This window comes from Coregonus lavaretus, assembly GCF_964263955.1.
Source record: "Coregonus lavaretus genome assembly, contig: HAP1_SCAFFOLD_102, whole genome shotgun sequence".
Lineage (NCBI taxonomy): Eukaryota > Metazoa > Chordata > Actinopteri > Salmoniformes > Salmonidae > Coregonus > Coregonus lavaretus.
The window spans coordinates 1140338-1155551 of NW_028159396.1; the positions used below are offsets into that span (position 1 = coordinate 1140338).

At 42.8% G+C, this 15214-nt stretch overlaps 1 protein-coding gene across 1 annotated transcript; it reads right to left on the bottom strand.

Annotated features, from left to right (window-relative positions):
* Positions 1-901: 901 nt before the first annotated feature.
* On the bottom strand, positions 902-8677 carry LOC311122921 (uncharacterized protein). The gene is made up of 4 exons (XM_084197222.1): positions 8107-8677; positions 7322-7419; positions 7009-7186; positions 902-2093 (listed from the first exon to the last, which is right to left on the bottom strand). The coding sequence occupies exons 1-4, from the start codon at positions 8399-8401 to the stop codon at positions 1360-1362; spliced, it is 1305 nt and encodes a 434-aa protein (XP_084053348.1). The 5' UTR covers positions 8402-8677; the 3' UTR covers positions 902-1359.
* Between the last annotated feature and the right edge of the window lie 6537 nt (positions 8678-15214).

Sequence of the window (15214 nt, forward strand, 5' to 3'; positions counted from 1 at the left end):
ATGTAAACAATGGAGCAAATGCATCACATGTAAATATCACTTGATTATCAGAGGGGTGTACTACGAAGCCAGATAGAACTTCTGAGACATTCCAAATCAGGCTTCATCCATATCATGAAGGTGGATGTTGATCCAACCATTTCAAAAGTAATGACGGGGCTGATGGAAACAGGATATGCGGGTACAATTTTATAAATGCCGACAGACAATTTGTTCGGTCGTTTTACATGGTGGGATAATAACCATCAAATCGAAGTTAACTTGGAGTCATGCGATGATATGTTGTGTGGTCCTCCCACTACGACTTGGGAACCAATGCAGTTTATTAGGCTACAGATGAAATAAGTTATGAACTTCACAGAGTGGTGAAAGTGCACGTGATGAGCTTGATGCTCCATTCCCAAAAAAATGGAGGGTCTTATTCTGGTGACATGATGATCGATGCTTGGTTGCCATTTGACAAATAAAATAATATCGCTCTTATCCATAATAATCTCATAATGTAGAAAGCCTACCCGCACTGTATCTGTGAGCTGTTGGCTACAAGAGAACGTTTGCTATTTAAACGCAACCCTTTTTAAAACCATCAGTAGAGTTGAAAATGCGATTGGAACCCATTTAACTTGTAATTTTCATTCGGTACATGGGAATTTAACCTCTACGGGATCGGTGTCCCGTATACGGGATGGTTGAGCTAACCTGCGCTTATGTGAAGCCTTTGATCCGCAATAAGTCTGTTGGATGGAAACATTTCTGGTGGGAAAATCCATATATTGTTTTATGCAGAATTGAGAATAATCACATGAAAATCTGTGGCAATTTGCATGGAAACTTTGCTACTAAGGTGGATATTGATCCAACACCTGCCGCTTATTCAAACCAGCCCACTGGGTACAGACGTCAGTTCAACATCTAGTTTTTATTGACATTTGTTTGAGTCGTCAACAAAAGTGAATTCAACATGAAATAAACACAAAATATCACCTGTCATACCTCATGTTGAGTTTTCCACATTTATCTAACATCACATGGATTTGTTTTGTTGAAATGATGTGGAAACAACATTTATTCAACCAGTGGGAGGCTTGTAAATGCCCCCAGGAAAGTCGAACAAGGAATCCGTGGGCGAGTCAGTGAACATTTTCATTTAATTAAACAATAGAGAGAACGCATCACATCCAAATATCACTTGATTATCTGTAGTGTTAGAGGAATGACACACCCAGATAAACACACACAGTCAGAGTTTAAAAAAAGGACAATTTAAACACATGGAATCTGATCTACTCTATATTCAAACTGACATACTCCATATTCAATTCTTGTTTTCTCAATGTGATGTGAATATCAATTTACACACTAGGAGAAGTAATTATTCTCTCCTGTGTGGATTCTCACATGACTTTTAAGTGACTGTGATGAGTAATATGCCTTCCCACAGTCTGAACATTTGTAAGACTTCTCCCCTGTGTGGAGTCTCATGTGTTCTTTCAGCTTTCCTAACCGGTTAAAACGCTTTCCACACTGGGAGCAGTGGTGAGGCTTCTCCCCTGTGTGGATTCGCTCATGAGCTTTCAGGCTTCCTAACTGGCTAAAACTCTTTCCACACTGGGAGCAATGGAAAGGCTTCTCCCCTGTGTGTATTCGCTCATGAGCTTTCATGTTTCCTAACTGGTTAAAACTCTTTCCACACTGGGTACAATGGTGTTGCTTCGCTCCTGTGTGTGTCCTCTCATGTCTTTTCAGGCTTCCTAACTTGGTAAACCTAGTCCCACACTGGGAGCAGTGGTAAGGCTTCTCCCCTGTGTGTATACGCTCATGAGATTTCATGTTTCCTAACTTGTTAAAACTCTTCCCACACTGGGCGCAATGGAAAAGCTTCTCCCCTGTGTGTACTCGTTCGTGAACTTTCAGCCTTCCTAACTGGTTAAAACTATTTCCACACTGGGCACAATTGTATGGCTTCTCTCCTGTGTGTGTTCTCTCATGTCTTTTCAGGCTTCCTGACTTGGCAAAACTCTTTCCAATCTGGGAGCAGAGGCGTCGTCTTGCTTGTTTGGACGTCTCTGGTTCCTCCGAGTTTGGTTTTTCTCCTGCCAAAGACAGCGTTTATTTAAAGAGAGACCAGAATGAAACCTCCACATGATAAAACGGTCCCTATGAAATTTAATCAGATCCCTCAATAACCTGAGGCCAGTTTTCAAACATTTCATCATTTAAAACTATGTTGTAGAGTAATTCCTGGTATTTACTGATAATATGTTTACATTACTTATTTAATTCATTCTGTTTTATGAGTCAGAACACAAAAAACTAGACAGTTCTAGGACACTCAAGACACAGACATTGCTGGATTCCTATCGAGCAGGTGGTTGTAAATGTATAACCTTCATGGCTGTATGACCGCACACTTCCTTAAACCTAAAATAAGTAAATAAGTAATTTTGTGTGGAAGTCCTAAACTATACACAAAGTACATCAGTAACATCTCACCGTTGTCAAAAGGGTCCGACACTGCTGTTTAAATAGCTTTTTTTTTTTTTTTTTTTTGATTTTCACACATTTTTTACATTCTGACTCACTAATGTCATTATATTTTGGGTGAAGTAAAAAATAATGTGGAACCTTTTGGATGTTAGATGTTCCAAAAATATAAATGCAACATGTAAAGTGTTGGTCCAATGTTTCATGAGCTGAAATAAAAGATCCCAGGATCTTTCCATACGCACGAAAGCTTATTTCTCTCAAATGTTGTGTACAAATTCGTTTACATCCCTGTTAGTGAACATGTCTCCTTTGCCAAGATAAGGCATATCAAGAAGCTGATTAAACAGCATGATCATTACACAGGTGCACCTTGTGCTGGGGACAATAAAAGGCCACTCTAAAATGTGCAGTTTTGTCACACAACACAATGCCACAGATGTCTCAAGTTTTGATGGAGCGTGCAATTGGCATGCTGAATGCAGGAATATCCACTGGAGCTGTTGACAGAGATTGAATGTTAATTTCTCTACAACGTCATTTTAGAGAATTTGGCAGTACATCCAACCGGTCTCACAACCACAGACCACATATAACAACACCAGCCCAGGACCTCCACATAGTCTGAGACCAGCCATCCGGACAGCTGAGGAAACTGGAGTATTTCTAACTGTAATAAAGCCCTATAAAATGGGGAGAAACTGATTCTGATTGGCTGGGCCTGGCTCCCAAGAGGGTGGGATTATGCCCTCCCAGGCCCACCAATGGCTGTGCCACTGCCCAGTCATGTTAAATCCATAGATTAGTGCCTAATTTATTTATTTACATTGACTGATTTGCTTATATGAACTGTAAATTGCTGAAATTGTTGCATGTTGCGTTTATATTTTTTTCAGTATACACTACCAGTCAAAAGTTTGGACACACCTACTCATTCAAGGGTTTCACTATTTTTTATATTTTTTTACTTTGTAGAATAATAGTGAACTGTAAATAGTTGAAATTGTTGCAGTACTTTGTTGAAGCACATTTGGCAGCGATTACAGCCTGGAGTCTTCTTGGGTATGACGCTACAAGCTTGGCACACCTGTATTTGGGGAGTTTCTCCCATTCTTCTCTTTCAGAGTGACCATCGGGTTCTTGGTCACCTCCCTGACCAAGGCCCTTCTCCCCCGATTGTTCAGTTTGGTCGGGCGGACAGTTCTAGGAAGAGTCTTGGTAGTTCCAAACTTCTTCCATTTAAGAATGATGGAGGCCACTGTGTTCTTGGGGACCTTCAATGCTGCATAATTTTTTTTGGTACCCTTCCAAATCATGTCCAATCAGTGCCTCGACACAATCCTGTCTCAGACGTCTACGGAGAACTCCTTCGGCCTCATGGCTTGGTTTTTGCTCTGACATGCACTGTCAACTGTGGGACCTTATATAGACAGGTGTGTGCCTTTCCCAAATCATGTCCAATCAATTGAATTTACCACAGGTGGACTCCAATCAAGTTGTAGAAACATCTTAAGGATGATCAATGGAAACATAATGCACCTGAGCTCAATTTCGAGTCTCTTAGCAAAGGGTCTAAATATGTAAATATATAAATAAGGTATTTCTGTTTTTTTGTTTTTTTACATTTGCAAAAATGTATAAAAACCTGTTTTTGCTTTGTCATGAAACTAGTCCACTGGACTAGTTTCATAGTATGGAATCACTTCAGAGTTTCTGGATTTTGGGTAAACTTCTCCTTTAAAGCATCATTGAGAAATAATTAATTGAAGTTGGAACATTTGTAGACTAGCGGTTAAGAGTGTTGGGCCAGTAACTGAAAGCTCGCTGGTTCGAATCCCCCGCAAGGTGGAACAATCTGCCATTCTGCCATTGAGCAAGGCAGTTAACCCCCAACAACAACTGCTCCCCGGACGCTGATGGCGTGGAACGTCGATTAAGGCAGCCCCCTCACCTCTCTGATTCAGAGGTGTTGGGTTTAATGAGGAAGACACATTTAGGGTGAATTAATTCAGCTGTGACTGACTAGATATCCCCTTTCCTTTCCCTTTTCATCCCAGTCCTCCTTTAAGACTCCATAATATTTCATCATTAGATGCTACAGTCCTCCTTTAAGACTCCATAATGTTTCATCATTAGATGCTACAGTCCTCCTTTAAGACTCCATAATGTTTCATCATTAGATGCTACAGTCCTCCTTTAAGACTCCATAATGTTTCATCATTAGATGCTACTGGCCTCCTTTAATAATAATAATAATAATAATAATATGCCATTTAGCAGACGCTTTTATCCAAAGCGACTTACAGTCATGCGTGCATACATTTTTGTGTATGGGTGGTCCCGGGGATCGAACCCACTACCTTGGCGTTACAAGCGCCGTGCTCTACCAGCTGAGCTACAGAGGACCACTAAGACTCCATAATGTTTCATCATTAGATGCTACAGTCCTCCTTTAAGACCATAATGTTTCATCATTAGATGCTACAGTCCTCCTTTAAGACTCCATAATGTTTCATCATTAGATGCTACTGGCCTCCTTTAAGACTCCATAATGTTTCATCATTAGATGCTACAGGCCTCCTTTAAGACTCCATAATGTTTCATCATTAGATGCTACTGGCCTCCTTTAAGACTCCATAATGTACTTATTTTGGGTGCTGGTACTGTTTATATTTAGAAGCTGGAGATCCACAATACTTTTTGAGCTAATATTCTATAAGAGGAACAGGAGCTCAAGCATTAGAACATTTGAGGTGCTGGTACTCAGCTACGGTGAACTCCTGCCCAAGTAAAGCACTGCTTCTTATCCCTTGGTGTAAATAGCCTGCAGATGTGTCTGTCCCTGTTTCCTGGTGCAGGAAACTCTGAGGGCACAGAATATTTTATACAATGTTGCAAGTTCACTAGCCAGAGCTTCAGGCCAGACTCAAGTTAATAGTTGATACAATGTTTTCAAGTTCGTTGCAGACAGGTCAAGCATAGCCAATGTGATTTATAGGATATTTATTTATATCAGGATATTTTCTACCTGCAGGTTGCAATGTTTTTATTTGTAGGCTTTATAAAAGCTATTTTTACAAAGTTGGCAATGGCAATAGAAGTAACTTTTTAGGTTTGTATCATTTTAATTTTGATTTAGATATAATTTTGATTAACCACATGACAATACTTTTGAGATATGAAGAGACGTTATTATAAAATGAAATGAAAATGTTCCACGAAAATGTGCACATGAAAACCATAACTGGCACGCAGATCGGTAGAAATGGTAAGATAAATATGCATTCCACATGAGAAAGGTTGCAGACTCCTCGTTTAGCCTATTACCGGGCAACTTCAGGAGAGTAACGGCAGAATCTGTGAAAGCCAGCAGGACAGGGAGGAGAATGGTTGGGTCAGGTTAAGCAGGACAGGGAGGAGAATGGTTGGGTCAGGTTAAGCAGGACAGGGAGGAGAATGGTTGGGTCAGGTTAAGCAGGACAGGGAGGAGAATGGTTGGGTCAGGTTAAGCAGGACAGGGAGGAGAATGGTTGGGTCAGGTTAAGCAGGACAGGGAGGAGAATGGTTGGGTCAGGTTAAGCAGGACAGGGAGGAGAATGGTTGGGTCAGGTTAAGCAGGACAGGGAGGAGAATGGTTGGGTCAGGTTAAGCAGCACAGGGAGGAGAATGGTTGGGTCATGTTAAGCAGGACAGGGAGGAGAATGGTTGGGTCAGGTTAAGCAGGACAGGGAGGAGAATGGTTGGGTCAGGTTAAGCAGGACAGGGAGGAGAATGGTTGGGTCAGGTTAAGCAGGACAGGGAGGAGAATGGTTGGGTCAGGTTAAGCAGGACAGGGAGGAGAATGGTTGGGTCAGGTTAAGCAGCACAGGGAGGAGAATGGCTGGGTCAGGTTAAGCAGGACAGGGAGGAGAATGGTTGGGTTAAAACATCTTCTGGGTAGGACCCTTCATCTCAATTTCCACCTAAAATGACCCAAATCTAACTGCCTGTAACTCAGGACCTAAAGCAAGGATATGCATATTCTTGATACTATTTTAAAGGAAACACTGGACAGGGAGGAGAATGGTTGGGTCAGGTGAAGTTTTTTCTTCTTCTGGTTATTAAAGTCGATAGAAATGGTAAGATAAATTGTCAAGATAAAAAGTTGCCGACTCTTCGTGTTTCCTGTTACCTTCAGGAGAGTAACAGCAGGAGTGGGAGGAGCTTGGTAATTGATCTCTGGCTCCCTCTTGTGTCATTTGTGTCTTATTTCATCAAACGTTGAGCTTAAAGCATCAGACAAAGCTCAATGCATATAGTTGATTTTATTAAAAACACATAGTGTATGTCTATATATGGAAAAATACACGTTTAAAAATGTCTACCAATCGATTGACCAAGATTGTTATTAGTCGGGGACAGCCCTACTGGGAACAGATACCAGTGTATCTTCATGTCAACTAACAGAACTCTGCTGGTTGTCCTGGTAACAGATACCAGTGGGCAGATCTATTTTATTTGTTCAAACTAAACTACAGCACTTACTTTGATGAATCAAATCTGCTCCTTTCTTCTCTTCTCCTCCTCTCACAGTTCCACTCAGCCCCGTTGCTTTCCTGCAGTCCACCAGCCGCACAGACAACCTCTTCAGACCCAGCAGTAAGGTGCTACTGGGAGAGGTACGACACGGGGACTCTGGGAGGGCGGAAGGGCTGGTGTTGTCCTGGTAACCATATAGAGGGGACACAGAAACATATCATTATGGATGCTGATGTCACTGTTGTCATAAAGTGCTTTACAGAAACCCAGACCAGACCCCGATAGAGCAAGCTGTATGCTAGACCAGACCAAGCTGTACCATCTGGTGTTCTGATCTGGAGAGACTCTTCTCTGCCTCGTCAGCATCAGGATGTTGTTGAGGCTCCCCAGAGGATCCATGATAGTCGTATCTCTCTTCTGTGTGAACGAGAACATCAAACAGATGGTAAACTTATGACCGTCTATTACAATCATAGGGTCTTACAAGAGCCATTAATGTGTCTAAAAAGGGTCTAAAATGGCCAATTTCATCATGATTTTGTAAAACATTGTTTCTGATGCAAATGTAGAAGGGTCGTTCCACAAATTGGGTTCCTTTTGCATCCCTTTGATATTTTAAATAGAAATTATGCACAAACATTGAATTTTAAAAGCCTGTTATATTAGATGAAGTGCACTTTAATGTAGACCACATGGAGAATTCAATAAATCTAATTTAAAAGTCCAAAAAATATATGTACTAATTGCAGATTGAACCTTTAACAATTCCTACAGTACTGAACAACATATTGAAGTGTATAACTTCAGTAGAATGCCCCTTAAAAACCACACATTAGTTCAAGAACTGCATACAGTACCAGTTAAAGGTTTGGACACACCTACTCATTCAATGATTTTTCTTTATTTTTTACTATTTTCTACATTGTAGAATAATAGTGAAGACATCAAAACTATGAAATAACACATATGGAATCATGCAGTAAGCAAAAAAAGTGTTAAACAAATCAAAATATATTTTATATTTGAGATTCTTCAAATAGCCACCCTTTGCCTCCAAACTTTTGACTGGTAGTGTAGTTTGTGCCCGTTTAAGACAATACTCACTGGTGTTAATCTGATCTCCAGTCTCCTCCTCCTCCTTTTTCACTCCCAAAACGTCTTCCTGCTTCTCTATTATTGAGATAGCCTCCTCTTCCTCTTTTACTCCAAAAGGTTCTTCCTCTTCTTTCACTACATTCTCTTCTTCTTTCCATGTTATGGCATCTTCCTCCTTTTTGATTCTGAAAGCTTTTACCTCCTCCTCTTCCACTCTGACAACCTCTTTTCCATCTTCCTCTTTCACTGTAATATCATCCTCTTCTTCTTTCAATGTGATAGCCTCCTCTTCCTCCTTTTTCATTCTAAAAGCTTCTTCCTCTCCTTTCACCAGAGCTTCTTTCTCCGTCTAGTTTAGTGAGCTCAAGCTCCGGGCGATTAACCTAGTGCAGTAGCAATTTAACACATTTGATAATTTAACAAGCAAATTACGTTTAAATGAACTAGTAGACACGTAAACATTATGTGCTAAACACTAAGATTAAATACACAAGATTGGTCTAAAGAGCTTCAATGTTTCGGTGTTATGTTCGCTAGCAAGCTACGGTCAAATCAGTACCCTTTTGTCGCTGTTGAAGAAGCCTCCCGTCCCGTCCACTAGATTACACGTCACGCAAGAAGCATCACCTGAAAGACTCACATCGCCATCTGCTGACTGGAGTGGGTAACGCAGATTGGAAAATAATTTCCATTACAATGTCTATTCTGGCAAACAATTTCATAAAAAGTCATTTAAAAACAACCACATGTTATGTTTTCTCTTACTTATTACAGCCAATACTTTCCTCCAGGGCTGAGCTGGCCATTAGGCAGGATTAGGAGACAGATTGACTAGGGTGGCATATTCCGAGCTAAATTGACCAAGGCTCATCGCTAACAACACATAATAACACCTCATATAATATTGCCCAAAATCAATGAAAACTTCTCTCACCCAGTTGCATATAGGCTATTTAGGTGAGTGTTGGTGTTGCCACATGACGCAGTGCCCACTTACCCAAAGGCAACGTGGACAGATAGGGCTTTACCTGTGTAGAGCACATGCCCCTTTGCCCTTCCAGTGGTGGTATAATTTGTATTCATTTTTTGTCTTCGTTTTTCTGAACCCACAAGTCATCGTTAAATTTGCTTAAGTGATTTGTGTTTTCCTTCAACTTTCTGAAGAGGAAACAACACAGAAATGCCCCGTCTGTATTTATCTACCACTATGTGTAGCCGTTAGCGATGATGCTAATGACAACCGTCTTCTGGTTGATGGAAAGGCTTTCCCAAAAACCTTGTCAATTAAATGTTAACTACTATCTGTTCACACTATTCCCTTAAAGCCACACTCTGTAAGATACAACACCGATGTAAACAATTACGCAAATGCTTCACATTGAAATAGCACTTGACATACACACACGCACACACACAAAAACACAGAAACCACAGTGAGATTTTAAAAAATACTATTTAATTAGCGTGTACATTGAATCTGATACTCTATATTCAAACTGACATACTCAATATTGAATTAATGTATTGAGATTGTTTTTAAAACAACATACAAATGTATTTTTGAGTAGGCTTTATCCAATTTGATTTAATATGGCAATAATGGCGCAAACAAAACCACATCTTTCAGCAAGGGTGTAGCGCTGGCGGAGCGCAGAGGAGCGGCTCTCCCTCACTTTTTTCAATTTGAGAATACAAGGAGCTGGTCAAACAATTTCTGGACAAATTAATTCGGTTAAATTCTAAAGAAATGATTTAATTACCCCTAAAATCCCATGAAAAACGGCAGAATGACAAACCAAATAAATATAGAGTATATAGCAGCCTAGAGGTAAATGGTGGTTTCTTCCCTGTCTTCTCTTTGGCGGTGGCGAGAATGATGAACAACTATAAGCTATGTGTGGGGCACTGCAGATGCCCGTCGGAGGCTTGACCACTTTGGCCAATCAGAACGTTGAAAAAAGATCCAAAATTCACCGTGTGTTTGCCTTGATGTTCATAAAACTCCACGGACCCTTCTGGCGCAGTGGAACCCATAACGATATGTGACCACTTGGTTACAGCGACATCGTTCTGCCGAGGACACCCAAACCAGAGTGGTCACCGCAACGCCCAAGGAGCCTGACCCTCTCTGGAACGCCCAAGGAGCCTGACCCTCTCTGGAACGCCCAAGGAGCCTGACCCTCTCTGGAACGCCCAAGGAGCCTGACCCTCTCTGCAACGCCCAAGGAGCCTGACCCTCTCTGCAACGCCCAAGGTGCCTGACCCTCTCTGCAACGCCCAAGGAGCCTGACCCTCTCTGCAACGCCCAAGGAGCCTGACCCTCTCTGCAACGCCCAAGGAGCCTGACCCTCTCTGGAACGCCCAAGGAGCCTGACCCTCTCTGGAACGCCCAAGGAGCCTGACCCTCTCTGGAACGCCCAAGGTGCCTGACCCTCTCTGCAACGCCCAAGGAGCCTGACCCTCTCTGGAACGCCCAAGGAGCCTGACCCTCTCTGCAACGCCCAAGGAGCCTGACCCTCTCTGGAACGCCCAAGGAGCCTGACCCTCTCTGGAATGCCAAAGGAGCCTGACCCTCTCTGGAACGCCCAAGGAGCCTGACCCTCTCTGGAACGCCCAAGGAGCCTGACCCTCTCTGCAACGCCCAAGGAGCCTGACCCTCTCTGGAACGCCCAAGGAGCCTGACCCTCTCTGGAACGCCCAAGGAGCCTGACCCTCTCTGCAACGCCCAAGGAGCCTGACCCTCTCTGGAACGCCCAAGGAGCCTGACCCTCTCTGCAACGCCCAAGGAGCCTGACCCTCTCTGCAACGCCCAAGGAGCCTGACCCTCTCTGCAACGCCCAAGGAGCCTGACCCTCTCTGGAACGCCCAAGGAGCCTGACCCTCTCTGGAATGCCCAAGGAGCCTGACCCTCTCTGGAACGCCCAAGGTGCCTGACCCTCTCTGCAACGCCCAAGGAGCCTGACCCTCTCTGGAACGCCCAAGGAGCCTGACCCTCTCTGCAACGCCCAAGGAGCCTGACCCTCTCTGGAACGCCCAAGGAGCCTGACCCTCTCTGGAACGCCCAAGGAGCCTGACCCTCTCTGCAACGCCCAAGGAGCCTGACCCTCTCTGGAACGCCCAAGGAGCCTGACCCTCTCTGCAACGCCCAAGGAGCCTGACCCTCTCTGCAACGCCCAAGGAGCCTGACCCTCTCTGCAACGCCCAAGGAGCCTGACCCTCTCTGGAACGCCCAAGGAGCCTGACCCTCTCTGGAACGCCCAAGGAGCCTGACCCTCTCTGGAACACCCAAGGTGCCTGACCCTCTCTGCAACGCCCAAGGAGCCTGACCCTCTCTGGAACGCCCAAGGAGCCTGACCCTCTCTGGAATGCCAAAGGAGCCTGACCCTCTCTGGAACGCCCAAGGAGCCTGACCCTCTCTGGAACGCCCAAGGAGCCTGACCCTCTCTGCAACGCCCAAGGAGCCTGACCCTCTCTGGAACGCCCAAGGAGCCTGACCCTCTCTGGAACGCCCAAGGAGCCTGACCCTCTCTGGAACGCCCAAGGAGCCTGACCCTCTCTGGAACGCCCAAGGAGCCTGACCCTCTCTGGAACGCCCAAGGAGCCTGACCCTCTCTGGAACGCCCAAGGAGCCTGACCCTCTCTGGAACGCCCAAGGAGCCTGACCCTCTCTGGAACGCCCAAGGAGCCTGACCCTCTCTGGAACGCCCAAGGAGCCTGACCCTCTCTGCAACGCCCAAGGAGCCTGACCCTCTCTGGAACGCCCAAGGACCCTGACCCTCTCTGCAACGCCCAAGGAGCCTGACCCTCTCTGGAAGTTTCTGTAGCCCTGCTTGGGATATTTAACCTACATTGGCTGTTGGTTGAGACGCAGGGCCTGCTCTAGCTTGGTGTGTCAGGGTGGGCAACTGGAAATGTGAAATGGGCCAAGTTGGAGGTAATAATGCATTTAGGTTATTGAGATGCACGAATATACCACACCAAAAGCTTGATTATATGGCTGTTTTAAAACGAATTTCCTGCAATTCTATGTAGTAATGATTTATGTTCACTACTGGGTCAATTGAATTGATGGCATGTTTAATCTATGCAAATAAATTCTATGAATTGATAGTTCACCTCTCTATTTTATTATATTATGTAATAGCATATATTGTAACCATGTTTTATTTTATTCTGTAATAGCTTATATTGTAACCATGTTTTATTTTATTTTGTAATAGCGTATATTGTAACCATGTGTTCAAGCTAATCAAATCAAAGTGTATTTATGATACAGCATAGTGTGAGCTACACAATACAATGAAATGCCAATAAATAAAATAACATTTTATTGGTCACATAAACGTGTTTAGCGAAATGTGAAATGCTTGTGCTTCTAGCTCCGACAGTGCAGTAATATCTAACAAGTAATATCTAACCATTTCACAACATATACCCAATACACACGAATGTAAGTAAGGAATTAATTAAGAATATATACATATATGGACAAGCGATGTCAATAAAGCTCTCCTCGCACTGCAATGATATTAAACTATATGGACAGTGCTGTGAAAAAGTATTTTCCCCCTTTCTAATTTTCTCTACTTTTGCCTATTTTTGATACTGAATGTTATCAGTTCTTCAACCAAAACCTAATATTAGATCAAGGGAACCTGAGTGAACTAATAACACAACAATGACATATTTATTTAATTTATTTCATAAACAAAGTTATGCAACACCCAATTCCCCTGTGTGAAAAAGTAATTGCCCCCTTGCACTCAATAACTGGTTGTGCCATCTTTAGCTGCAATGACTCCAACCAAATGCTTCCTGCAGTTGTTGATCAGTCTCTCACGTCGCTGTGGAGGAATTTTGTCCCAGCATAACTGCTGTAACTCAGCGACATTTGTGGGTTTTCAAGCATGAACTGCTTGTTTCAAGTCCTGCCTCAACATCTCAATTGGGATTAGGTCTGGACTTTGTCTAGGCCATTCCAAAACTTCAAATGTGTTGCCTTTTAGGCATTTTCATGTAGACTTGATTGTGTGTTTTGGATCATTGTCTTGCTGCATGACCCAGCTGTGCTTCAGCTTCAGCTCAGACAGATGGCCTGACATTCTCCTGTAGAATTCTCTGATACAGAGCAGAATTAATGGTTCCTTCTATTGAGGCAAGTCGTCCAGGTCCTGAGGCAGCAAAGCATCACCAAAGCATCACATTACCAACACCACGCTTGACCGTTTGTATATTGATGATTCTCCTTTGGTCTTGATGATCATCCTGGTGCAAACCAGAGTCAACTTTTTGGACGACTTGGGTCCCATTATGACCACTACACAAACTAACTAAATGAAACACAACAACTCAGTTCAAGAGGGTTCAAGGTTAGAATCAAGAAATGCACATTCTATTCATCTAAAAATAATTTACATTTTGAAATACAAATATCCAAATAATACAATGAACATCTAAGGGTTTATACCTATCAATCAACATTCATAATACAAATAAAATACATGTAAAATATATTCTAATTAAATCAAATATTCTGATTTTAGATGTGATCATGTCTTGAGAAGAAAAACTAAAACAAAAGCCTATTTTAGAGTAAACTTTCATACACAATATATATGATTTCATGTAGCATAAACCAAAAGCACAAATTCTTAGTCAAAAACATAAGTCAGAACACAGCCTCTCTATTCTCTCATGTGATTTCAGGTCCTCTGACTCGGAAAATGTCTTTCCACACTGAGAACTTTGGAAAGAATTCTATCCTGTGTGTGTTCCTTCGTGCCTTTTCAGGTTCACTAACTGGGTAAAACTCTTTCCACATTGGGAGCATTGGAAAGGCTTCTCTCCTGTGTGCGTTATCTCATGCTTTTTCAGTGTCCCTAAATAGGTAAAACACTTTCCACACAGGGAGCAGTGGAAAGGCTTCTCTCCTGTGTGTATTCTCTCATGCATTTTCAAGTTCCCTAACCAGGCAAAACTTTTTCCACACTGAGAGCATTGGAAAGGCTTATCTCCTGTGTGTGTCCGCTTATGTGATTTCAGATCCCCTAGCTGGGTAAATCTTTTTCCACAGTCTGAGCAGCGTTAGGGCTTCTCCCCTGTGTGTGTTCTCAAATGTATTTTCAGGCTCCCTAACCGGGTAAAACTATTTTCACACTGAGAGCATTGGAAAGGCCTCTCTGCTAAGTGTGTTCTCTCATGTGATTTCAGGTATTTTCATTGATATGGCTTCTCTCCAGTGTGTGTTCTTTCATGCACTTTTAGATGCCCTGAGTGTCCAAAACCCTTTCCACACTGGGAGCAGTGAAAAGGCTTCTCTCCTGTGTGTGTCATCTCATGCCTTTTCAAGTTCCCTAACTGGGTAAAACTTTTTCCACAATGAGGGCATTGGAATGGTTGTTCTCCTGTGTGTATTTTCTTGTGTTTTTTCAGATGCGATGACTGAATAAAACTATTTTCACACTGAGAGCATTGGAAAGGCCTCTCTACTAAGTGTGTTTTCTCATGTTTTTTCAGGTCCCCTGGTGAGAAAAAACCCTTCCCACACTGGGAACATTGATATGGCTTCTCTCCAGTGTGTCTTCTTTCATGCACTTTTAGATGCCCTGACTGTCCAAACCCCTTTCCACACTGGGAGCAGTGATAAGGCTTCTCCCCTGTGTGTGTTTTCTTATGTTCTTTCAGGTGTCCTAACCGGATACATTTTTTCCCACATTGGGAGCAGTGGTGTGGTCTTGCTGGTTTGGATGTCTCTGGGTCTGGTTCCCCTGAAAGACTCTTCCCGCTCTCAGGGTGAGTGTCTGGTCTCTCTTCTGTCAAAGACAAACAGAGTATTTGGTTAAACAGAGAAACCTGAATGAAACCTCCACATGATAAAACTGTCTATGAGGTTTAATCTAGACTAGATCCCTCAATAAAAGATCAGAGTGTATCCATCACAGAGTGGCTGTAGTTCTTTGGAGGCTAATAAAAACACTATTAAACTTAGTGTTGTTATGCATTTATTAGACCTAATGGATAAATAGACTAGTCAGTATAGGATACATTTATTAGACCTAATGGATAAATAGACTAGTCAGTATAGGATGCATTTATTAGACCTAATGGATAAATAGAC